This window comes from Pelophylax lessonae (assembly GCF_965119305.1).
Source record: "Pelophylax lessonae genome assembly, chromosome: 9".
NCBI classification, from domain to species: domain Eukaryota; kingdom Metazoa; phylum Chordata; class Amphibia; order Anura; family Ranidae; genus Pelophylax; species Pelophylax lessonae.
Window position 1 is genome coordinate 80,622,347 of NC_138776.1, and position 26,616 is coordinate 80,648,962.

The 26,616-nt window shown below is 45.4% G+C and overlaps 1 protein-coding gene across 1 annotated transcript in view; it reads right to left on the reverse strand.

Moving 5' to 3' along the window:
- Positions 1–26,616, reverse strand: part of LOC309563305 (alpha-2-macroglobulin-like) — a 233,640-nt gene that overhangs the window by 75,883 nt on the left and 131,141 nt on the right. The window contains exons 10-11 of the mRNA XM_082267704.1: positions 12,431–12,580; positions 6,421–6,594 (exon numbers count right to left, since the gene is read on the reverse strand). Coding sequence (XP_082123830.1) covers positions 6,421–6,594; positions 12,431–12,580 — 324 coding nt within the window. The remainder of the gene's footprint in view (positions 1–6,420; positions 6,595–12,430; positions 12,581–26,616) is intronic.

A 26,616-nucleotide genomic window follows, 5' to 3' on the forward strand; every position in this document is an offset into this window, starting at 1 on the left:
TCTGTGACAGGTGTGAATATGGTGACTTTATAGGGATGTTATCTCTGTTTTTCCATGCTTGGAGGCTTGGAAAAGTGGTAACAAAGATTCCCGATGCGTATCCAACGCATTTCGGCTATCTTATAGCCTTTTTCAAGGATTTATCACCAGGTCTGCAAGAGTAGCAAATAATTGATTAATTATAGGCTGTGGTTAACACAGTCATTTAACAATGTGCCGTTGGTATTTAAGTAATCATATGTATATACATACATTTGCCTGTTCATGTGTGATTCCTTTTGTTCCTTAGTCGCAACAGGAACCTATGGGTGTAGCCTGTAATGGTATATATGCGTTATATGTAAATTCTTTTATAACGTCTTCATCAGGTATAAATATATACAGAGAATGGTTGAGGGGAACCCACAGGTTTGTGCTGCCAAACAGCAGTCACGATGATGCTCCAAATTAATGGGAGCTTCTGGGCGCTGCACGTAATGGACCTGACATCACCGTGGCTTTCCTTACTGCGTATGCGCCGGGAGGTTGCGCGCGCATCAGGGAGCCGATCTGACATTTCTTTGCGGCCGCCGACATGGTTGAATGGAACCAGGATCCCCGGGAGGGAATCTGTTAGGGATATAGGTGGTATTCTTCCTATGGGTCCCTAGTAGTCCCTGTTGTGAAACAGGGGCTTGCCGTGCCGGGTGCGATTTGGGACAAGTTAATCATTACATGACTTGGCAATAACATAATGAGGATATATACAGCATAATAAAGGAATATAAGTATATATCAAAAAATAATAATGTCAAAGTTTCAAGGAATTATGTATATGTAGGTTTTAACAGCAGAGTGAATATTTCAAAGAAGGAAGAAAGAAAAATAATAAAAAAACATCACAAAGATATGATGTGGGAGATCTAGTTTGCTTTGTATGGGATAAACTAGAATTGCGATCAATGGGGTTTTTTTGGGGAATCCCCTTTGGGTGATGTACCCTTTTTTTGTTATTTCTTTGGGGATATGATTTATTTCTCTTTGTACAAGAGAGTGGGGATAACTTCTAACTGTTTGGAAACACAAGAGTTTGTATGATTGGATGAGGAATATTTCCAAGGTTCCCATTGAGGAGTGAGCCTTGGGAGAAGCTGACTATATAATCCAAATGGATTAGATTGAAAGGAAGAAGAGAGAAAGAAAAAACAAATAGGTTAAAAAAAGAGACAAGTATCCCTTATACAAGATTTTTTATGAATGGATGAAATTGGTCTTTTTGTTTTGGGTTATAACGGGAGTACTTAATCCATTTTCCCAGATGAGAAACCCTCTAGGAAAGGACAGAAGCTTTCCGTCTCGTTGAGTCCAGGGGGAATTGTCGCTTTTAAGCATCTTATCCATCGCATCTCCGTTTATAGGAGTCTCTTGTTCCAGTCCCCACCCCTTTCAAGTGCTATAAATTTAACTTTTGGCATCTTGTAGCTGTGGTTATAAGCTACATGTCTTCCCAGGGGTAGGTAAAAGTTGCATATCTTCATGCTATGGATATGTTTATTGATTCTTTTTCCCATTTCCTGTTTGGTTTTACCCACGTAAAAGGCTCCACAGTCACATCTCATCAGGTACACTACCCCTCTGGTTCTGCAGTTCACGAAGTGTCTTGGTTTGAAGTTTTCTCCATTTGGAAGTATTGTATGTGTGCATTTTCTGATGACATTACATTGTGCACAGCTACCGCACGGGAAGGTGCCCTTATCTTTACAAGGATCTTTTTTTGTTCCTTCCTTATATTCGCTGTGTGTTAGGTCTTGTTTGATTGAACCTGCTTTTCGATATGTGACTGGTGGATTGTCCGGTATAAGATGTTTTATAGTGGGATCTTCCTTCAAGATGGGCCAGTGTTTCTGGAGCATGTTTCTAATTCTTAGATGTTCATTCGTATATCTCATTATTATACGAGTAGTTTTCTTTTCCTGTTCCTTAGATGTTTCTACATTTTTATTGGTTTTGAATAGAATTTCCTGTCTCTCTCTCCTCTTGACTTTATTGTATGCCTTTCTTAAAGAGTTCTTTTTATAGCCTCTTTTTTAAAGTCTTCCCGATAGAAGGTCTGCTTCTTTTTGAAAGTCTTCTTCAGTCGTGCAGTTTCTCTTCAAAAACTGCACGACTGAAGAAGTCAGTCGTGTGGAAACTTGACGCGTGTAATATGGTGTTCCCCGCTGTTTCCTTTCTATATAGAGTTGTCTTGATGGTACCGTCTACGTCTTTATATATTCATGTGTCCAGGAAGGGAGTTCTTGTTTTGCTATAGTTCAGCGTAAAGAAAATGTTTTATTTGTTTGTGTTCATGGCTTTTAAGCATTCATTAATAAGCTCTTCAGGTCCGTTCCAGATAATAAGGATATCATCTATAAACCGTTGCCACAGTAGAATATTGTTAGCAAATATGCTATTTTCCTCTTTTGCCAAGAAGTCCCGTTCCCATGCTCCTAGATATATGTTGGCGTAGGAGGTTACACAACTGGTATCCATCGCTACGCCGCATGTTTGCAGGTAGTATGAGCCATCAAAGGTAAAAAAGTTGTGGTTTAGGATATATTGAAGCATAAGTGTGATGAAGTCATTGAACCTCTTGTCATGTTCACTTTGTTGACTTAGTGTTTGTTTTGTGATTTCAAGGCCTTTTTGTGTGGGATGTTGTTATATAATGACTCAACATCAACTGTTATTGGGAATGCATCCTCCAGTATCACCATGCCGTCTAATATTTGGAGAAGGTACAGTATGTCTTGTGTAGGATGGTAAGTTGGTGACATGGGGCCTTAGGTACGCATCAATCACTTGGCTTGGGGTTTCTGAGATGTTACCGTTCCCTGAGATTATCGGTCTTCCAGGTGGGTTCGTTTTGTCCTTGTGCACGTTAGGTAGCGCATAAAAAGTGGGTGTCCTTGGGTGCTTGGTCCGCATAAAGTTCCATAGGGTCTGTGAGATTATCCCCTCATTCAATGCTCTGTCAACTTTTTAATAGAACTCCTCTTTGAAGGATTCTATCATAACCGGCAATATTCTTTTGTAGCATTTGGGGTTATTTATTATTTTCAGGCACATTTGTTTATATTTTTCGTTGTCCATCAGTACGATATTGCCTCCTTTGTCTGATGGTTTTATTGTAATTTCTTCGTTGTTCTGTAACTCTTTTAGGGCAGATTTTTGGTTTCTGGTTAGATTTTGTGTTTTATTGTCTTCTCGTAAGTTTTCAATATCTTTAGTTGTTTCTCTCACAAAGAGAGCAATTGCTGGATTGAGGTTGAGTGAGGGTAACTTTTGGGATTTCTTTTTGAAGTCTAAAGGCCCATACACACGTACCAATTGTCGGCCGAAACTGTTCGGCCGCCGAACGATCGGCCGATTTTCGGCTTGTTAGTATGATGCTTCCGACAGCGCACTTTCGGCCGAACAGAATCTGTCGTGCAAGCATTAAAATTTTTGTATGCCAACACCAGAACGGCCGATTGTTCGCCAGTCAGTACAGAATTCGGCCGACAGACAGCAGATTTGCAAGACTGGGCATGCTCAGAGAAGAAAAAACACACGGAAAGTTAACCATCACATGATATCACTTCTGCAGTCGGCTGTTGTTGGCCGACAAAATTCGTGTGCAGTCTTTTGCAGTTTTTAACAGACACGACAGCCCTGGACAAAAGACGGCCGATCGTTCGGCCGATGATCGGTACATGTGTACGGGGCTTAAGTGTTTCCTTTTTTCATTTGTGTCCTTTTCCTCCTCATCTTCTTCGCTGTCCGATTGGTTAGATTGTTAAGTCCAGTCATCTAGGCCCCTTTCTTGTAAGAGCAAATTTAAAACCATGATAGCTCTAAATTCGCCTGCAGTTAATGTTGTTTGTTAATATGTAAATCAAAAATAATCAGCGCAAGCCCACATTAAACAGAAAAAAAGAATCAATCATAATTCTTGTGCACAAGGCTGCAAACAATCAGTGCCAAACACAAAAACACCTGTGAAAACTTAAAGAAAATAATATTGCTGCGCCAAGTCTTTCATTGGAGATAAATAAATAAATATGTTTGGTGTACAAAATGTTATCACAATAACTCTAAATCAGTCCATCAACTGTGATACTAAAGTGATAAATCAATTTCTGAGCCGTGATTATAAAATCAATAATATTAATAGTCCCAATCCTCAGTGAAAATAGTGACTGAAAGAAAATCAAAAAATCTTCATCCACAAACGTGATCAAAAGTGCTGCATGCTTCACTCCAGGTGCTCCTAGTGACTAGTGACAGATTAGTAGCTCACCTTAGGAACAGACTCCTGAGAGTCAATACACACTCTGAGATAATCACTGCAGTCTGGTTTGCCTTCCCATCACCGCCTCCTGATAGTCCCTCCAGGTTTGTATGGCATCGGTGTGGAAAAATAAAAGCAAGATCTAGTGCTCTCTGATTTTAAGGCTATTTATTAAATCATAAATGGTGGAATTGCACTTACATTTCAAAGCACTTCAGCAGTGCGGACTTATCATAGCATCAAACGCTGCCTGTGGTCTCCGGGAATCGACGTGATGACGTGCAGGCTCCTCCCCCGTAAGCATTGCGTCATAGACTTCGTCAGCGGGGGCAGGTATTCCAGATAAAAAAACAGACTCCACCAGGGGTGTAGTGACCACCACCAGATGTACAAACTGCTTACCAGAAATGGTAAAATAAATCGCCAATTAAAAAGTATTAGATGATTCAGACACCAGACTTTACCAAAAGAATAGTGACCACCACCAGTAGTGGAAACTGCTTACCAGAAGTAAACATATTATTGCCAAAAAAAGATGATATGGGACAATCCAGATGTAGACCAGACTCCACCAAACAGGGACAGTACCGTCACCCAAAACTGTCAACTGCTTACCAGATGTTCTTATATAGCACGCCAAATAGAATTTGGTTCCACCCGGGTCTCAAATACTCCAGTACTCCAGATAGGAAGAGACTCGAATAACCTCCAATTGGTAGCTGGGCAAAAATCATATAGTATGGGCATCAATCACCGGATCACATGCATAAAGATAAGATATACCCCATAGCGTAAAACTGTATAGTATACCCCATAGCGTAAAACTGTATAGTAGAAAATAACTTACAAACATAGGTGGGAGAGCGCATAGAATAAGCAACAAGCCGCCGGCCGGTCGGCTCTTCCGCCCGCCCTTCGTCTCTCACGGATGACGTCAGCACGCCACGACCGACGTACGTTTCATCAGAAATGACGTTTTCAAGGTACCCTGATCTGCCTGTAAACGCAAAGCTGAAAGGAGTGTGGCTCTTGGCTTCCAGGCACAACAGACACAGCACAGCATGGCAACGTTTCACCTGGCATGTGGAATAGGTTCTGGGGATCTTGGGTGGCGCAGTGGAAGAGACGGTAGCAGCGGAAGAAGAGGAGTCAGCCGAGGAGGAGAGGGAGGATGGAGGAGGAGGAGAAGAAGAGGCAGGCCTGCATGCAATCCGTGGCGGTACAACCAAATCTACACGGGTGCCATGGGTTACATGCTTGACGGCCGTCAGAAGGTTCACCCAGTCCCTCCCCTCTTTCGTCCCTCCCCTATTCTTTTCACGTCCTTACCTCCTCTTTGCCCTCCCTCCTTCTCACCTCTCCTCCCCCCTATTTAGAGTTTGCTATAAAAAATTGTTTTCCCTACTGTGATCTTGTAATTTACTCAACGGTTATGAGTATTCACCTGTTTTATTTGATATGTTACGTGACTCATTGTGTAAGCTGCTTATCATTTGATGTCATGCTCTGTTTTCATGATCAAGTTTTATCTTTGTTATGTTTGGTGAACTCCAATAAAAATCTTGATTAAAAAAAATAAAATAAAATACTTGGGGCAGTACTGGGAGGTGGGTAGGAGGTAAAACCAAGAGATAGTGCTTGGAGGTGGGTAGGGCGTGAAGACAAGGGGGGACTCAGAAGGGGGAGTTGCTGCACCTATGCTCTGAAGAAAAAAAGCCCTGGTAACACCTATTGTTCTATCTAATTAATCACAAAATTGTAGGGGTGGGCATTGAGCCACCTAGCTGGTTTAAGTGACTAGTTAATTGACTCAAGTTAACAATATCACTGTCAGCTATTAGTTCCTAGATGTGGATTAGCACATAGTATATGTTGGTTGTTCCTTATTTCTGTGTACAATTTCCATTGCATATGATAATGTGATCAGACTCACCTGACCTGGTGTACTATAAATTCTGTGTGGGTTTTCAATAAACAGTTCCAGTTCTCACAAAAGCTATTATCGGCTAGCCTTGTATGGTCCGCTTTATTATCTGGTTCCTATGTAGAGACTGGAGGAAGCTATGTATACTGACGGAAGTACCAAAGCGGGGTGCTGAACAGTTCTGTCACAGTGTATTCCAATGTACCTGAAATATGTAGCTCACATCACGATCTCTGTCAGGGAACCAGGGACGAAAGATAGGTCCTGGCCTTGGGATAAATGGAGGCCGTCGAAAGTTAGGGAATCCACAAGAATCCGCATTGTCCCGAATCCGATAGTCATAAAGTTCAGAGTCCCAATATGGAAATAGATCATAAACCTTACAAAATGAAATACAAATAAGTTAAATATATGAACACACGTGTATATGTGTAATATACAATGTTCAAAAAAAAAATAAAGGAACACGTTTTAATCAGAGTATAGCATCAAGTCAAATAAACTCCTGGGATACTGATCAGTTAAGTAGCAGAGGGGGGGTTGTTAATCATTTTTTTTTTTTTATTTAAATTTTTTATTGAAAATTTCACAGAATACAGAAACTGTAACATTGAAACATCTCCAAAAATGAGCACACAATAATCCCGATAAATAATACATAGCCGTGTAGAATACATATGGGAATTATTAAGGCACCCTTTATGCATACTGTATAGTGAGATGAGGAATCAAATAAGAGGCAAGTAGTCATATACAAACAAAAAGGTTAACACGGCATTATATGAAAGCGGAGGCATTGAAAGCAAAGGCTGAATGAGACGGTACTAGGAGAGAAGACAAGCGCCACTCTAAGTGCAGGATGACTCGGTATTTATTAAAAATTAACCATACTGGGTACTCACAATATACAAGAAGTTAAAACATGGTGGATGTGTTCTCAAGGGATCGGTTAGTCCAATGCCTGGGCGAGAAGAGACTGATGTGCTCCGAAGATCCGTGTCTAACCGTGGTAATCGGCGATATCCGGACCCAGGGGACACCTACAGCGCTTTCGGCAGCGGACTTCCGGGTTGGGCGTGGAGCGTAGAGCGTGGGGCGTGATGACATAGGCGATGCGTTGTCGGAGCATGCGCTCCTTCCTCAGGCCTCCGGAGCACATCAGTCTCTTCTTGCCCAGGCATTGGACTAACCGATCCCTTGAGAACACATCCACCATGTTTTAACTTCTTGTTTGTGAGTACCCAGTATGGTTAATTTTTAATACATACCGAGTCATCCTGCACTTAGAGTGGCGCTTGTCTTCTCTCCTAGTAACCTGCAAGTTCTTCTTCTCTACTTGTGATCAAGCTGTCTTCAAGTGTGCACAGACCTGTCGTATTTATGGACTTCATGGACTTTTCTGATATCATTCAGGTCCGTCACTGTCCCACATGTTCCTATAGTAGGTTTATTGAGGTTCACCTCTGAGTCCCTGTTGCGCCAGTTCACTCTGTTTGAATGAGACGGTAACCTTAGTCTGGGCTCCGACAACCCCATTGGGGAGCTAGCTGTGCCGGAGGCCAGAAAGAGGCCGCCAGTCAATATGGGAGATCATATCAAAAATATAAAAATGGCTGGGAACCATCACAAGTATCATATATAGAGGCGATCTAACACATGTGGTTTAACAAAGAGTGCCGGGGAAAAAATAAAAAATAAAGAGGGGAGGAGGGGAAGAAAGAATGGGGAATAGCCTCCGGCTAAATCTTGGGATCTCTATCTCATGGGGTTCATAATACAAACAGCAAGTCAAGTGCGTGGAGATGGGTTATGGTTGTTTATGAGGTAAACGCACAGTATGTAGGCGGCTTTGTAAATTCCAACTATGGGGCCCAGACGCTATAAAATGTATCAAAGGAGTCCCTAGCTTGAGATATGAGGTCTTCCATGTCAGCCACCCGTTGGACTCTTTTAAACCATTCTGCAAAAGAAGGAGGGATGGTGGAAAGCCAGTGACAAGGAAAACATAGTTTGGCAGCATTAATGAGGTGTAAAGTGAGTGATTTCTTATATCGGTCTTGGGGCATGGAGGTATGGTGTAGCAGGTATTGCGCCGGGGAAAAATCCGGAGTGAAGGTGGTGATGTGAGAGATGTGGAAATGCACTTCCTGCCAGAATGATTGGATGAGAGGGCATTCCCACCAAATGTGCAATGGGGTACCTCACTGTTGGGTGCATCTCCAACAGTTCGGTGAGATCGCCATAGAGATCTTGTTTAATTTGTCAGTGGTTCTGTATCATGTGGTATAAATTTTAACGCCGTTCTCCTGAGCAAAAACATTCATGGAACCTTTGTGTACGTGATAATAAATGCGAGTCCAATCCTTATCGGAGAGGTCCAGGACCAAGTCCCCCCGGAGACACAGCGCGGAGGATTGCGAAGTAATCGATGCAAAGAGCATGGAGTAGATGGAAGAAATCAAATGTCGCGTACCAGCTGTGTTGCAAAGTGTCTCAAAGGGAGTGAGGGCCCTGGACTGGTTCGATAGTCCCTGGGCGTTAAACAGAAAGTGTCTGATTGAAAGAAGTTGAAAAATGGGATGTCTACAATTATGATACTTTTGTAGCAGTTCCTTGTAGGACATAATATGGGATCCAGAGAAAAAGTAAACAGCTCTACAAGGCATCCCAGTGGATAGGCCATCACGGGATAGGTATGACAGGCCAGGCGGAGGGTCAGGGTTGGAATGTAACGGGGTCAGTTAATCAGTTTTAACTGCTTCGAAGACTGTCTCCCAGCACAGTCTCAAGAGCATGGAGTAGATTCCAGGAGACAGGCAGTTACTCTACAAGAGCTGGACAGGGCCGTAGAAGGTTTTTAACCCATCAGCAGGACCTGTATCTGCTCCTTTGTGCAAGAAGGAACAGGATGAGCACTGCCTGAGCCCTACAAAATGGCCTCCAGCAGGCCACTGGTGTGAATTTCTCTGACCAAAAAATCAGAAACAAACTTCACAAAGGGTGGCCTGAGGGCCAAACGTCCTCTAGCGGGCACTGTGCTCACTGCCCGGCACCGTGGAGCTCTATTGGCATTTACTATTGAACACCAGAATTGGCAGATCTGCCACTGGCGCCCTGTGCTTTTTTACAGATATGAGCTGGTTCAGTTTGAGCACATGTGACAGACATGAAAGGGTCTTGGGAAGCCGTGGAGAATCTTATACTGCCTGTAACATTGTTCAGCATGACCGGATTGGTGGTGGGTCAGTGATAGCTTGGGAAGGCATATCCATGGAGGGACACATAGACCTCTACAGGCTAGACAATGGCACCCTGACTGCTAGTAGGTATCAAGATGAACTCCTTGGACCCATTGTCAGACCCTACACTTGTGCAGTGGGTCTTGGGTTTCTCCTGGTGCATGACAATGCCTGGCCTCATGTGGTAAGACGATGCCGCCAGGTTGAACCTCAGTCTGTTCAAGAACTCAGTGATACCCTGGTTCAGATCTGGGAGGAAATACCCCAGGACACCATCTGCCGTCTCATTAGGAGCATTCCCCGACGTTGTCAGGCATGTATACAAGCACATAGGGGCCATACAAACTACTGAGTTGCTGCAATTAAATTTCAGCAAAATGGACTAGCCTGCTGCATCATTTTTTCACTTTGATTTCCGGGGTGTCTTTGACGTCAGCCCTCTGTAGGTTGATAATTTTCTTTTCCATCAAACGATGTGGCATCCTTTCCTGCCTAACACACTACCCAGTCCATATCAGCATTACTAGCATGAGATTTTTCCCCAATGAGATCTGATGTGTTTTCAAAGCTTTCCTTTAATTTTTTTCAGCAGTGTGTGTGTGTGTGTGTGTGTGTGTGTGTGTGTGTGTGTGTGTGTGTGTGTGTGTGTGTATCAAAGATTGACCGATTATTGGCAACACTGATATATCGGGGGCTGATATGCACTTTACCCGATATATCAGAATTGGCCTTTTGATTTACCGATATTGCGATATTTTCGTGACGTCATCGCGTATGTTGCGCCATGCGCCTCCGCGCACTGGACAGCTCTTAGGCCACCTCCGTCTGCCTCCTTACAGTGTCTTTTATCCATCGCTGCCACACTGGAGTCTGCATGTGGCACAGGTGGTCGGTCGGGAGAGTCGGGACAGAGTTCTTCTACATCTATTGAGTGCAGTGACCAACAATCTGACACACGTTCTGTATTCTGTTCTGTGATAAGTGATAACAGTGACCAACAAACACTCTGACACACGTTCTGTATCTCTCTGTTCTGTAACACAGCCGCCGCGGCCACCCACCACCCACAGCTGCCCGGTGCCAGCCAGCAACCCAGTCCCGCACAGTCCACTGTGTAGTATGTACCAGCCAGCCAGCCACAGGCCCTGCCTGAGTCCTCCTCCTGACTGTACCAGCCCTCCAGCCACAGGCCCTGGGCCTGTACGTGCCAGGCCAGCCACCACACAGTGTGCCAGCCAGCCAGCCACAAAAGGGTGCCTGCCCGCCAGCCACAAAAGGCTGCAAGCCAGCCACCAAAGCTTGATGAAAGCCAGCCACCCACCCAGTGCCAGCCAGCCAGCCATGAAAGGGTGCCAGCCAGCCACCCACCCACCCACCACAGGGTGCAAGCCAGACAGCCACCCACCCACCACAGGGTTCAAGCCAGCCACCCACCCACCACACAGGGTGCCAGCTAGCCACCCACCACAGGGTGCCAGCCAGACAGCCACTACAGGGTGCAAGCCAGCCAAACCACACTGGGTGCCAGCCAGACAGCCACTACAGGGTGCCAGCCAGACAGCCACCCACCACAGGGTGCAAGCCAGCCACCCACCACACGGTGCAAGCCAGCCACCCACAACAGGGTGCCAGCCATACAGCCACTACAGGGTGCCAGCCAGACAGCCAGCCACCACAGGGTGCAAGCCAGACACCCACCACACAGGGTGCCAGCCAGCCACCCACCACAGGGTGCTAGCCAGACAGCCACTACAGGGTGCTAGCCAGATAGCCACCCACCACAGGGTGCAAGCCAGCCACCCACCCACCACACGTGCAAGCCAGCCACCCACCCACCACACAGGGTGCCAGCCAGCCACCCACCACAGGGTGCCAGCCAGACAGCCACTACAGGATGCCAGCCAGATAGCCACCCACTACAGGGTGCCAGCCAGCCATTTTGTGTAAGCCTGAATTAGTGTCTGACTCTTTCTTGTTTCAATGGAGATGGATGGAGATAGAAAAATTAAAAGTGTGGTCTGGGAGTATTTCTGTTCTCCATTGCCAGGAAAATCAGTAGCACTGTGCAACACATGCAAAAACAATGTGAGGATGGGATCAATAACTGCGAACACTAAAAATACGTCTAATCTTTGGGCCCATCTAAGAGTTCATCATTTTAAATTGTATAATGCATCACAGAAAAAAACAAAATGAATCACAAGGTAAATCATCCCTATCCCAGGCAACAATAACAGATATGTTTCAGAAAAAAAACAGGTGGCTAAAATCTGATGGAAGATCACAACTGCTGGACAGAGTAGTCACTGAGAGGATGGTCACTGATAACCAGCCATTTTCAATAGTGTCTCACTCTGGATTTAAGCGGTTGATGTCCATAGTTGAGCCAAGGTACACAATGAAGAGTGACAAGTTTTATCGAACTGAAATGCTGCAAAAGATTCACCAAAAGGTTGTTGACAAAGTTAAGACTATGCTGCAATCAGAGAATGCTGGCAACTCACTCTCATTCACGATGGACTGCTGGACAGGACAAACAGAATCACTAATGAGTCTTACATGCCACTACATTGACAATGGATGGACAAGAAGGCATTTGGTGTTGAATACAAAAGTGATGCAAGGATCCCACACTGGGGAGTATATTAAAGAAAAGTTTCCATTTAGAAGAATGGGGAATCAGCAAAGAACAAGTGATGCTTGTTTTGATCTATTTTAGTGGCATATCTTTTCTTTCAGAATGTCCGTTTCTAATTCTATCTTTTAGAGACATTGTAACTCTTTTACTTATTTAGATTTATGGACTATATCAATTCTAGAAATGTCTCTCTACTAAGGGCGTTGAGAATTTTGGGGTCACCATCAATTCTATTATGTTTTAGTTCTTGAGGTAGTACTTGTACAATGTCAATGGAATCTACAAGTGCTGATTTAGCATCTAAAGATGACTGTTTAGTGCTTGAACGTGTTACTCACTTTGTCAGCAGTCAACTCCTTGTCTGGTTTCATTAGCACCACGCTCTTATCCACCACCCTGAGACCACAAAGAGAGCCCGGAGCAGCCTGGACCTGGAAAGACACATCTGATCTTGGAAGGACTTCTTCAGGATCGAACTCAAGTAAAACCTGGTAATGAAGTATAACAGTTAACTACATTGAACAATTGGAAAATTTATTTTTGTATGATGCCAACTCCACCCCAACTGGGCAGTAGGAGGGCTAAATATTGATTAATTTCTTTTCATGCATCCCTTATTTTCCTTTTCTAAATAGCCACAGAATTGGTTTAATAACACATACACTATATTACCAAAAGTATTGGGACGCCTGTCTTTACACGCACATGAACTTTAATGGCACCCCAGTCTTAGTCAGTAGGATTCAATGATGAGAATTTTTTTTTTTTATATTAGAAATCTTGCAAACAAGAAATGCTTTAACTGTTTTTGTAAAAAAATAAAAATAACAAATAAATAAATATTTTTTTTTTTTTGAGGTATACATAACTAGGGTTGAGCGGACACCTAGATGTCCGTGTTCGACGGGTTCGGCCGAACTTTAAAAAAAAGTCCGGGTCCGTGTCCCGGACTTTTACCGAACTTTTCCCGGACACCGAACCCCATTGAAGTCAATGGGGACCCGAACTTTAAGGCACTAAAATGGCTCTAAAACACCAAAGGAAAGGGCTAGAGTGCTGCAAATGGCAGCAAAACGTAATTAAGAGCATGGCAAGTGCTCTGCAAACAAATGTGGATAGGGAAATAACTTAAAACAACAAAAAAAAACAGAAAAATAAAACAATGTTCTTCTTCATCTCTGAAGGACGAGGCCCATATGGAGTAGGAGGGAGGTTGAGGTGGTGGTGGATGTGGCGGTGACATAGGCGTGCGCACAGGGTGTGCTGGGTGTGCCTGGGCACACCCTAATCACCTAGGGCACATAGCATTGCCAGTGAGGAGATGGGAAAGATCTCCCTGGGACCTGCTCTGCTCTATTTCTCCTTGCCTACAGGTACATGGCCCCGATACATTACTCTCCCTGCTGGCAAACACATGCATGTGTATTTCAACTTTGGGGTGCACACCTTAATGCAATAGGCTGCGCACACCTATGGGCGGTGTAGGTGGAAGCGGCGGTGGAGGAGGACCAGGGCCGGATTAACAGCATCATGGGCTTGGTGCTGAGGATTTTGAAGGGCCTTAGGGCCGTGCCTTGCCATGCACCCAGAGGAGGAAGGGTGCAGCCATGCATGCCTAATTCAACATGGGATGCTGTCTCTGAAGCCCATAAACACATCCATGCATCGCCAACTGTCCCTCCTTGTCCGGCCTTCGCGCTGTGTGGGGAGGTTCTGAGGGTGCTGCCTGGGGAAGTGAGCATAGAAGCTAGACTTCTGTGTTTACAAGTGACAGAAGAGCGGTAACAGTGAATATGGCCAACCCGGGGGCCTATATAAAAGGTAGGGGCCTGGAGCTGCAGCTCCAATAGCCCCTACATTAATCTGGCCCTGAGGAGGAGGACGAGGTAGCCAACACTGCTTCTTTTCACAAATTTTAAATGAGGGTACACCCCAAAAGAGTGAGAAAGAGCAAAAATGGAACAATGGGTGGGTAAGGTCGGTATCCATTGCTATTCTGCACAAGGTACGGAAAAGTCCCGTGGGATCCATGCCTGGTTCATTTTAATGAACGTGAGCTTGTCCACATTGTCTCTGGACAGGCGGCTGCGCTTGTCTGTTATAACGCCCCCAGCCGTGCTAAATACCCGTTCAGATAATACACTGGCTGCAGGGCACGCCAGCACCTCCAAGGCGTAAAGGGCAAGCTCAGGCCATGTGCCCAATTTGGAGACCCAGAAGTTGAAGGGGGCAGACCCGTCATTCACTACATGTAGGCGTGTGCACACATACTGCTCCACCATGTTGGTAAAATGCTGCCTCCTGCTAAGACGTTCCATCTGAGCTGCTGGTGCTGCTGTTTGTTGTGGCGTGCTGACAAAGCTTTTCCACATTTCGGCCATGCTAACCCTGCCTTCTGAGGTGCTGGCGGTGCCCTGGTTGCGTTGGCGACCTCCTCCTCCTCCTCCTCTGCCTTGTGCTTCCACTGTGGCCCCGCTGTCAGATGGGAATGCCAGCAGCATGGCGTCTACCAGCGTGCGCTTGTACTCGCGCATCTTGCGATCGCGCTCCAGTGAGTGAATTAAGGACGGTACGTTGTCCTTGTAACGGGGATCCAGCAGCGTGGCCACCCAGTAATCAGCACAAGTTAGAATGTGGGCAACTCGGCGGTCGTTGTGGAGACACTGCAGCATGTAATCGCTCATGTGTGCCAGGCTGCCCAGAGGCAACGAAAGGCTGTCCTCTGTGGGAGGTGTATGGTCCGTGTCCTCTGTATCCCCCCAGCCACGCACCAGTGATGGCCATGAGCTGGCCTGGGTGCCACCCTGCTGTGAACATGGTTCCATCTCCTCCTCCAGCTCCTCCTCCTCCTCATCCTCCTCATCCTCCAGAACTGTGCCCCTGCTGGACAATTGCGTCCCTGGCGTTTGCGTGTGCAGGAACCCACCCTCGGAGCCCCTTGCGAATGACTGCCCTGAAAGCCTTGGAAATGTTACCTCTTCATCCTCCTCCTCCTCCTCATCCTGTGCCACATCCTCTTCCATCATCGCCCGAATTGTTTTTTCAAGGAGGCATAGAAGTGGGATAGTTAAGCTGAGAACGGCGTCATTGCCACTGGCCATGTTGGTGGAGTACTCAAAACAGCGCAACAAGGCACACAGGTCTCGCATGGAGGCCCAGTTATTGGTGGTGAAGTGGTGCTGTTCCGCAGAGCGACTCACGCGTGCGTGCTGCAGCTGAAACTCCACTATGGCCTGCTGCTGCTCGCACAGTCTTTCCAGCATGTGCAAGGTGGAGTTCCACCTTGTGGGCACGTCACATATGAGGCGGTGAGCGGGAAGGCCGAAGTTACGCTGCAGCGCTGCCAGGCGAGCAGCAGCAGGGTGAGAACGCCGAAAGTGCGCACAAACGGCCCGCACTTTCTGCAGCAGCTCTGACATATCGGGGTAGTTTTTAAGGAACCTCTGCACCACCAAATTCAGCACATGCGCCAGGCAAGGGATGTGCGTCAAACCGGCTAGGCCCAGAGCTGCTATGAGATTTCGCCCGTTATCGCACACCACCAGGCCGGGCTTGAGGCTCGCTGGCAGCAACCACTCATTTGTCTGCTGTTCCATGCTCCTCCACAACTCCTGCGCGGTGTGTGGTTTGTCCCCCAAACAGGCAAGTTGTAAAACTGCCTGCTGTCGTTTACCCCTGGCCGTGCTGAAGTTGGTGGTGAAGGTGTTACGCTGTCCGGATGAGGAGGCGGTAGAGGATGAGGAAGCGGAGTAGGAGGAGTTAGGAACAGGAGGCAAACTGAAGCGCCCTGCAATCCTCGGTGGTGGAAGGACATGCGCCAAATTGCTATCCGCCTCAGGCCCATCCGCCACTGCATTTACCCAGTGTGCCGTTAGGGAGATATAACGCCCCTGACCGTGCTTACTGGTCCACGTATCCGTAGTTAGGTGGACCTTGGCACAGATGGCGTTGCGCAGTGCACACCTGATTTTTTCCCCCACTTGGTTGTGCAGGGAAGGGATGGCTTGCCTGGAAAAGTAGTGGCGGCTGGGCACGACGTACTGTGGGACAGCCACCGACATAAGGTTTTTAAAACTGTGCGTCTCCACCAGACGGAATGACAGCATTTCAAAGGCCAATAATTTTGAAATGCTGGCATTCAGGGCCAGGGATCGCGGGTGGGTAGGGGGGTACTTCCTCTTCCTCTCAAGTGTTTGGGAGATGGAAAGCTGAACGCTTCCACGGGACATTGTGGAGATGGTTGTTGGTGACCCAGGTGGTGGTGTTGCTGACAGATCGTCTGTTTGCGGGGTGGCAGGTGCCGGTATCACTACAGATGTGGCTGGAGCGGCCGAGACTGCAGCAGAAGAGGAAGCAGGATGAGCCAGAGACGTTTCTTGGTTTTGAAGGTGTGTACTCCACTGCAGCTCGTGCTTTGCACTTAGATGCCTGATCATGCAGGTTGTGCTCAGGTTGAGAAGGTTCATGCCTCGCTTCAAGCTCTGATTGCACAGGGTGCAAACCACTCGTGTCCTGTCATCAGCACATTTTCTAAAGAACTTCCACGCTAGAGAACTCCTTTGAGCTGACTTTGGTGCGCTCGTTCCCTTGCTGCGTTGGGCAGTAGCGGGCGTAGTGTCTAGGGCACGGCCGCTCCGCTTCTGCACCCTGCTCCCTCTTCTGCTGTGCTGGTGGCTCTGTGCGACCACCGCCTCTTCCTCCAAACTACTCAGTTCACCTGCATGACGTTCATTCCATGTGGGGTCGAGGACCTCATCGTCCTCCACATCATCTTCCACCCAGTCTTCACCCCTGCCCTCCTTGTCGGTCTCCACAATGCTGAACGCCGCAGCAGTTGGCACCTGCGTTTCGTCATCATCGGAGACGTGCTGCGATGATCCTTGCATGTACTCATCTTGAGAAATAAGTGGTTGGGCATCGCTGCACTCAATCTCTTCCACTTCTGGGGCAGGGCTAGGTGGATGGCCCTGGGAAACCCTGCTGACAGAGTCCTCAAAAAGAATAAGAGACTGCTGTATGGCTTGGGGCTCAGACTGCTGGCCTGATTTGCAAGGGGGTGAGGTGAAAGACGGTTGGACATTGGCTGCAGGTGCCAACTCTGACCTTTCTGCAGTAGACTGGGTGGGAGACAATGTGAAGGAACTGGAGGCACTGTCAGCAGCAAACCAATCTACTATCGCCTCAACTTGTTCTGGCCTCATCACTTCTAGGGGCGTTTGATGCCCTACCAAATACTGATGCAGGTTCTGTCGCCTACTCACACTTGAGGAAGGTGTTTCACTTGTGCGTGTAGCTGGCACAGATCGACCATGTCCTCTCCTTGCAACAGGAGCTCTACCAGCAGCACCACGACCCAGGCCACGGCCCTTATTTGACGGTCTCCTCATATTTCTGTAATTTAAGATCTTGCCCTAGAAAGGTTTTTATTGAATAGCGGAATAGAAAATATGATCCAAAAAAAGTGTATGTATATCACACGTACACAACCACACTAGGCCCCAATTACTATTGTTTGTACCCCTAAAAGGCTAGGAGTAGGGGGAGTATGGAACAGGCAGCACCCTCAAACCTTCAGAAGTATGAGATGAACCCCAACAACTTGGAAAGGTGGATCTCTCTCACACGTACCGACACAGACTATCCCGCAATTCAATTGATCCTCAAAGGTTTTTATTGAATAGCGGAATAGGAAATATGATCAAAAAAAGTGTATGTATCTCGCACGTACACAACCACACTAGGCCCCAATTACTATTGTTTGTACCCCTAAAAGGCTAGATGAGGAGTAGGGGGGGTATGGAACAGGCAGCACCCTCAAACCTTCAGAAGTATGAGATGAACCCCAACAACTTGGAAAGGTGGATCTCTCTCACACGTACCGACACAGACTATCCCGCAATTCAATTGATCCTCAAAGGTTTTTATTGAATAGCGGAATAGGAAATATGATCAAAAAAAGTGTATGTATCTCGCACGTACACAACCACACTAGGCCCCAATTACTATTGTTTGTACCCCTAAAAGGCTAGATGAGGAGTAGGGGGGGTATGGAACAGGCAGCACCCTCAAACCTTCAGAAGTATGAGATGAACCCCAACAACTTGGAAAGGTGGATCTCTCTCACACGTACCGACACAGACTATCCCGCAATTCAATTGATCCTCAAAGGTTTTTATTGAATAGCGGAATAGGAAATATGATCAAAAAAAGTGTATGTATCTCGCACGTACACAACCACACTAGGCCCCAATTACTATTGTTTGTACCCCTAAAAGGCTAGATGAGGAGTAGGGGGGGTATGGAACAGGCAGCACCCTCAAACCTTCAGAAGTATGAGATGAACCCCAACAACTTGGAAAGGTGGATCTCTCTCACACGTACCGACACAGACTATCCCGCAATTCAATTGATCCTCAAAGGTTTTTATTGAATAGCGGAATAGGAAATATGATCAAAAAAAGTGTATGTATCTCGCACGTACACAACCACACTAGGCCCCAATTACTATTGTTTGTACCCCTAAAAGGCTAGATGAGGAGTAGGGGGGGTATGGAACAGGCAGCACCCTCAAACCTTCAGAAGTATGAGATGAACCCCAACAACTTGGAAAGGTGGATCTCTCTCACACGTACCGACACAGACTATCCCGCAATTCAATTGATCCTCAAAGGTTTTTATTGAATAGCGGAATAGGAAATATGATCAAAAAAAGTGTATGTATCTCGCACGTACACAACCACACTAGGCCCCAATTACTATTGTTTGTACCCCTAAAAGGCTAGATGAGGAGTAGGGGGGGTATGGAACAGGCAGCACCCTCAAACCTTCAGAAGTATGAGATGAACCCCAACAACTTGGAAAGGTGGATCTCTCTCACACGTACCGACACAGACTATCCCGCAATTCAATTGATCCTCAAAGGTTTTTATTGAATAGCGGAATAGGAAATATGATCAAAAAAAGTGTATGTATCTCGCACGTACACAACCACACTAGGCCCCAATTACTATTGTTTGTACCCCTAAAAGGCTAGATGAGGAGTAGGGGGGGTATGGAACAGGCAGCACCCTCAAACCTTCAGAAGTATGAGATGAACCCCAACAACTTGGAAAGGTGGATCTCTCTCACACGTACCGACACAGACTATCCCGCAATTCAATTGATCCTCAAAGGTTTTTATTGAATAGCGGAATAGGAAATATGATCAAAAAAAGTGTATGTATCTCGCACGTACACAACCACACTAGGCCCCAATTACTATTGTTTGTACCCCTAAAAGGCTAGATGAGGAGTAGGGGGGGTATGGAACAGGCAGCACCCTCAAACCTTCAGAAGTATGAGATGAACCCCAACAACTTGGAAAGGTGGATCTCTCTCACACGTACCGACACAGACTATCCCGCAATTCAATTGATCCTCAAAGGTTTTTATTGAATAGCGGAATAGGAAATATGATCAAAAAAAGTGTATGTATCTCGCACGTACACAACCACACTAGGCCCCAATTACTATTGTTTGTACCCCTAAAAGGCTAGATGAGGAGTAGGGGGGGTATGGAACAGGCAGCACCCTCAAACCTTCAGAAGTATGAGATGAACCCCAACAACTTGGAAAGGTGGATCTCTCTCACACGTACCGACACAGACTATCCCGCAATTCAATTGATCCTCAAAGGTTTTTATTGAATAGCGGAATAGGAAATATGATCAAAAAAAGTGTATGTATCTCGCACGTACACAACCACACTAGGCCCCAATTACTATTGTTTGTACCCCTAAAAGGCTAGATGAGGAGTAGGGGGGGTATGGAACAGGCAGCACCCTCAAACCTTCAGAAGTATGAGATGAACCCCAACAACTTGGAAAGGTGGATCTCTCTCACACGTACCGACACAGACTATCCCCCAATTTAACTGATCCCCAAAGGTTTTTGATTAAATAGCGGAATAGAAAATATGATCCCAAAAAAGTGTATGTATATCACACGTACACAACCACACTAGGCCCCAATTACTATTGTTTGTACCCCTAAAAGGCTAGGAGTAGGGGGAGTATGGAACAGGCAGCACCCTCAAACCTTCAGAAGTATGAGATGAACCCCAACAACTTGGAAAGGTGGATCTCTCTCACACGTACCAACACAGACTATCCCCCAATTTAACTGATCCCCAAAGGTTTTTGATTAAATAGCGGAATAGAAAATATGATCCCAAAAAAGTGTATGTATATCACACGTACACAACCACACTAGGCCCCAATTACTATTGTTTGTACCCCTAAAAGGCTAGGAGTAGGGGGAGTATGGAACAGGCAGCACCCTCAAACCTTCAGAAGTATGAGATGAACCCCAACAACTTGGAAAGGTGGATCTCTCTCACACGTACCAACACAGACTATCCCCCAATTTAACTGATCCCCAAAGGTTTTTGATTAAATAGCGGAATAGAAAATATGATCCCAAAAAAGTGTATGTATATCACACGTACACAACCACACTAGGCCCCAATTACTATTGTTTGTACCCCTAAAAGGCTAGGAGTAGGGGGGGTATGGAACAGGCAGCACCCTCAAACCTTCAGAAGTATGAGATGAACCCCAACAACTTGGAAAGGTGGATCTCTCTCACACGTACCAACACAGACTATCCCCCAATTTAACTGATCCCCAAAGGTTTTTGATTAAATAGCGGAATAGAAAATATGATCCCAAAAAAGTGTATGTATATCACACGTACACAACCACACTAGGCCCCAATTACTATTGTTTGTACCCCTAAAAGGCTAGGAGTAGGGGGGGTATGGAACAGGCAGCACCCTCAAACCTTCAGAAGTATGAGATGAACCCCAACAACTTGGAAAGGTGGATCTCTCTCACACGTACCAACACAGACTATCCCCCAATTTAACTGATCCCCAAAGGTTTTTGATTAAATAGCGGAATAGAAAATATGATCCCAAAAAAGTGTATGTATATCACACGTACACAACCACACTAGGCCCCAATTACTATTGTTTGTACCCCTAAAAGGCTAGGAGTAGGGGGAGTATGGAACAGGCAGCACCCTCAAACCTTCAGAAGTATGAGATGAACCCCAACAACTTGGAAAGGTGGATCTCTCTCACACGTACCAACACAGACTATCCCCCAATTTAACTGATCCCCAAAGGTTTTTGATTAAATAGCGGAATAGAAAATATGATCCCAAAAAAGTGTATGTATATCACACGTACACAACCACACTAGGCCCCAATTACTATTGTTTGTACCCCTAAAAGGCTAGGAGTAGGGGGGGTATGGAACAGGCAGCACCCTCAAACCTTCAGAAGTATGAGATGAACCCCAACAACTTGGAAAGGTGGATCTCTCTCACACGTACCAACACAGACTATCCCCCAATTTAACTGATCCCCAAAGGTTTTTGATTAAATAGCGGAATAGAAAATATGATCCCAAAAAAGTGTATGTATATCACACGTACACAACCACACTAGGCCCCAATTACTATTGTTTGTACCCCTAAAAGGCTAGGAGTAGGGGGAGTATGGAACAGGCAGCACCCTCAAACCTTCAGAAGTATGAGATGAACCCCAACAACTTGGAAAGGTGGATCTCTCTCACACGTACCAACACAGACTATCCCCCAATTTAACTGATCCCCAAAGGTTTTTGATTAAATAGCGGAATAGAAAATATGATCCCAAAAAAGTGTATGTATATCACACGTACACAACCACACTAGGCCCCAATTACTATTGTTTGTACCCCTAAAAGGCTAGGAGTAGGGGGAGTATGGAACAGGCAGCACCCTCAAACCTTCAGAAGTATGAGATGAACCCCAACAACTTGGAAAGGTGGATCTCTCTCACACGTACCAACACAGACTATCCCCCAATTTAACTGATCCCCAAAGGTTTTTGATTAAATAGCGGAATAGAAAATATGATCCCAAAAAAGTGTATGTATATCACACGTACACAACCACACTAGGCCCCAATTACTATTGTTTGTACCCCTAAAAGGCTAGGAGTAGGGGGGGTATGGAACAGGCAGCACCCTCAAACCTTCAGAAGTATGAGATGAACCCCAACAACTTGGAAAGGTGGATCTCTCTCACACGTACCAACACAGACTATCCCCCAATTTAACTGATCCCCAAAGGTTTTTGATTAAATAGCGGAATAGAAAATATGATCCCAAAAAAGTGTATGTATATCACACGTACACAACCACACTAGGCCCCAATTACTATTGTTTGTACCCCTAAAAGGCTAGGAGTAGGGGGGGTATGGAACAGGCAGCACCCTCAAACCTTCAGAAGTATGAGATGAACCCCAACAACTTGGAAAGGTGGATCTCTCTCACACGTACCAACACAGACTATCCCCCAATTTAACTGATCCCCAAAGGTTTTTGATTAAATAGCGGAATAGAAAATATGATCCCAAAAAAGTGTATGTATATCACACGTACACAACCACACTAGGCCCCAATTACTATTGTTTGTACCCCTAAAAGGCTAGGAGTAGGGGGAGTATGGAACAGGCAGCACCCTCAAACCTTCAGAAGTATGAGATGAACCCCAACAACTTGGAAAGGTGGATCTCTCTCACACGTACCAACACAGACTATCCCCCAATTTAACTGATCCCCAAAGGTTTTTGATTAAATAGCGGAATAGAAAATATGATCCCAAAAAAGTGTATGTATATCACACGTACACAACCACACTAGGCCCCAATTACTATTGTTTGTACCCCTAAAAGGCTAGGAGTAGGGGGAGTATGGAACAGGCAGCACCCTCAAACCTTCAGAAGTATGAGATGAACCCCAACAACTTGGAAAGGTGGATCTCTCTCACACGTACCAACACAGACTATCCCCCAATTTAACTGATCCCCAAAGGTTTTTGATTAAATAGCGGAATAGAAAATATGATCCCAAAAAAGTGTATGTATATCACACGTACACAACCACACTAGGCCCCAATTACTATTGTTTGTACCCCTAAAAGGCTAGGAGTAGGGGGGGTATGGAACAGGCAGCACCCTCAAACCTTCAGAAGTATGAGATGAACCCCAACAACTTGGAAAGGTGGATCTCTCTCACACGTACCAACACAGACTATCCCCCAATTTAACTGATCCCCAAAGGTTTTTGATTAAATAGCGGAATAGAAAATATGATCCCAAAAAAGTGTATGTATATCACACGTACACAACCACACTAGGCCCCAATTACTATTGTTTGTACCCCTAAAAGGCTAGGAGTAGGGGGGGTATGGAACAGGCAGCACCCTCAAACCTTCAGAAGTATGAGATGAACCCCAACAACTTGGAAAGGTGGATCTCTCTCACACGTACCAACACAGACTATCCCCCAATTTAACTGATCCCCAAAGGTTTTTGATTAAATAGCGGAATAGAAAATATGATCCCAAAAAAGTGTATGTATATCACACGTACACAACCACACTAGGCCCCAATTACTATTGTTTGTACCCCTAAAAGGCTAGGAGTAGGGGGGGTATGGAACAGGCAGCACCCTCAAACCTTCAGAAGTATGAGATGAACCCCAACAACTTGGAAAGGTGGATCTCTCTCACACGTACCAACACAGACTATCCCCCAATTTAACTGATCCCCAAAGGTTTTTGATTAAATAGCGGAATAGAAAATATGATCCCAAAAAAGTGTATGTATATCACACGTACACAACCACACTAGGCCCCAATTACTATTGTTTGTACCCCTAAAAGGCTAGGAGTAGGGGGAGTATGGAACAGGCAGCACCCTCAAACCTTCAGAAGTATGAGATGAACCCCAACAACTTGGAAAGGTGGATCTCTCTCACACGTACCAACACAGACTATCCCCCAATTTAACTGATCCCCAAAGGTTTTTGATTAAATAGCGGAATAGAAAATATGATCCCAAAAAAGTGTATGTATATCACACGTACACAACCACACTAGGCCCCAATTACTATTGTTTGTACCCCTAAAAGGCTAGGAGTAGGGGGAGTATGGAACAGGCAGCACCCTCAAACCTTCAGAAGTATGAGATGAACCCCAACAACTTGGAAAGGTGGATCTCTCTCACACGTACCAACACAGACTATCCCCCAATTTAACTGATCCCCAAAGGTTTTTGATTAAATAGCGGAATAGAAAATATGATCCCAAAAAAGTGTATGTATATCACACGTACACAACCACACTAGGCCCCAATTACTATTGTTTGTACCCCTAAAAGGCTAGGAGTAGGGGGGGTATGGAACAGGCAGCACCCTCAAACCTTCAGAAGTATGAGATGAACCCCAACAACTTGGAAAGGTGGATCTCTCTCACACGTACCAACACAGACTATCCCCCAATTTAACTGATCCCCAAAGGTTTTTGATTAAATAGCGGAATAGAAAATATGATCCCAAAAAAGTGTATGTATATCACACGTACACAACCACACTAGGCCCCAATTACTATTGTTTGTACCCCTAAAAGGCTAGGAGTAGGGGGAGTATGGAACAGGCAGCACCCTCAAACCTTCAGAAGTATGAGATGAACCCCAACAACTTGGAAAGGTGGATCTCTCTCACACGTACCAACACAGACTATCCCCCAATTTAACTGATCCCCAAAGGTTTTTGATTAAATAGCGGAATAGAAAATATGATCCCAAAAAAGTGTATGTATATCACACGTACACAACCACACTAGGCCCCAATTACTATTGTTTGTACCCCTAAAAGGCTAGGAGTAGGGGGGGTATGGAACAGGCAGCACCCTCAAACCTTCAGAAGTATGAGATGAACCCCAACAACTTGGAAAGGTGGATCTCTCTCACACGTACCAACACAGACTATCCCCCAATTTAACTGATCCCCAAAGGTTTTTGATTAAATAGCGGAATAGAAAATATGATCCCAAAAAAGTGTATGTATATCACACGTACACAACCACACTAGGCCCCAATTACTATTGTTTGTACCCCTAAAAGGCTAGGAGTAGGGGGAGTATGGAACAGGCAGCACCCTCAAACCTTCAGAAGTATGAGATGAACCCCAACAACTTGGAAAGGTGGATCTCTCTCACACGTACCAACACAGACTATCCCCCAATTTAACTGATCCCCAAAGGTTTTTGATTAAATAGCGGAATAGAAAATATGATCCCAAAAAAGTGTATGTATATCACACGTACACAACCACACTAGGCCCCAATTACTATTGTTTGTACCCCTAAAAGGCTAGATGAGGAGTAGGGGGAGTATGGAACAGGCAGCACCCTCAAACCTTCAGAAGTATGAGATGAACCCCAACAACTTGGAAAGGTGGATCTCTCTCACACGTACCAACACAGACTATCCCCCAATTTAACTGATCCCCAAAGGTTTTTGATTAAATAGCGGAATAGAAAATATGATCCCAAAAAAGTGTATGTATATCACACGTACACAACCACACTAGGCCCCAATTACTATTGTTTGTACCCCTAAAAGGCTAGGAGTAGGGGGAGTATGGAACAGGCAGCACCCTCAAACCTTCAGAAGTATGAGATGAACCCCAACAACTTGGAAAGGTGGATCTCTCTCACACGTACCAACACAGACTATCCCCCAATTTAACTGATCCCCAAAGGTTTTTGATTAAATAGCGGAATAGAAAATATGATCCCAAAAAAGTGTATGTATATCACACGTACACAACCACACTAGGCCCCAATTACTATTGTTTGTACCCCTAAAAGGCTAGGAGTAGGGGGGGTATGGAACAGGCAGCACCCTCAAACCTTCAGAAGTATGAGATGAACCCCAACAACTTGGAAAGGTGGATCTCTCTCACACGTACCAACACAGACTATCCCCCAATTTAACTGATCCCCAAAGGTTTTTGATTAAATAGCGGAATAGAAAATATGATCCCAAAAAAGTGTATGTATATCACACGTACACAACCACACTAGGCCCCAATTACTATTGTTTGTACCCCTAAAAGGCTAGGAGTAGGGGGAGTATGGAACAGGCAGCACCCTCAAACCTTCAGAAGTATGAGATGAACCCCAACAACTTGGAAAGGTGGATCTCTCTCACACGTACCAACACAGACTATCCCCCAATTTAACTGATCCCCAAAGGTTTTTGATTAAATAGCGGAATAGAAAATATGATCCCAAAAAAGTGTATGTATATCACACGTACACAACCACACTAGGCCCCAATTACTATTGTTTGTACCCCTAAAAGGCTAGATGAGGAGTAGGGGGAGTATGGAACAGGCAGCACCCTCAAACCTTCAGAAGTATGAGATGAACCCCAACAACTTGGAAAGGTGGATCTCTCTCACACGTACCAACACAGACTATCCCCCAATTTAACTGATCCCCAAAGGTTTTTGATTAAATAGCGGAATAGAAAATATGATCCCAAAAAAGTGTATGTATATCACACGTACACAACCACACTAGGCCCCAATTACTATTGTTTGTACCCCTAAAAGGCTAGGAGTAGGGGGAGTATGGAACAGGCAGC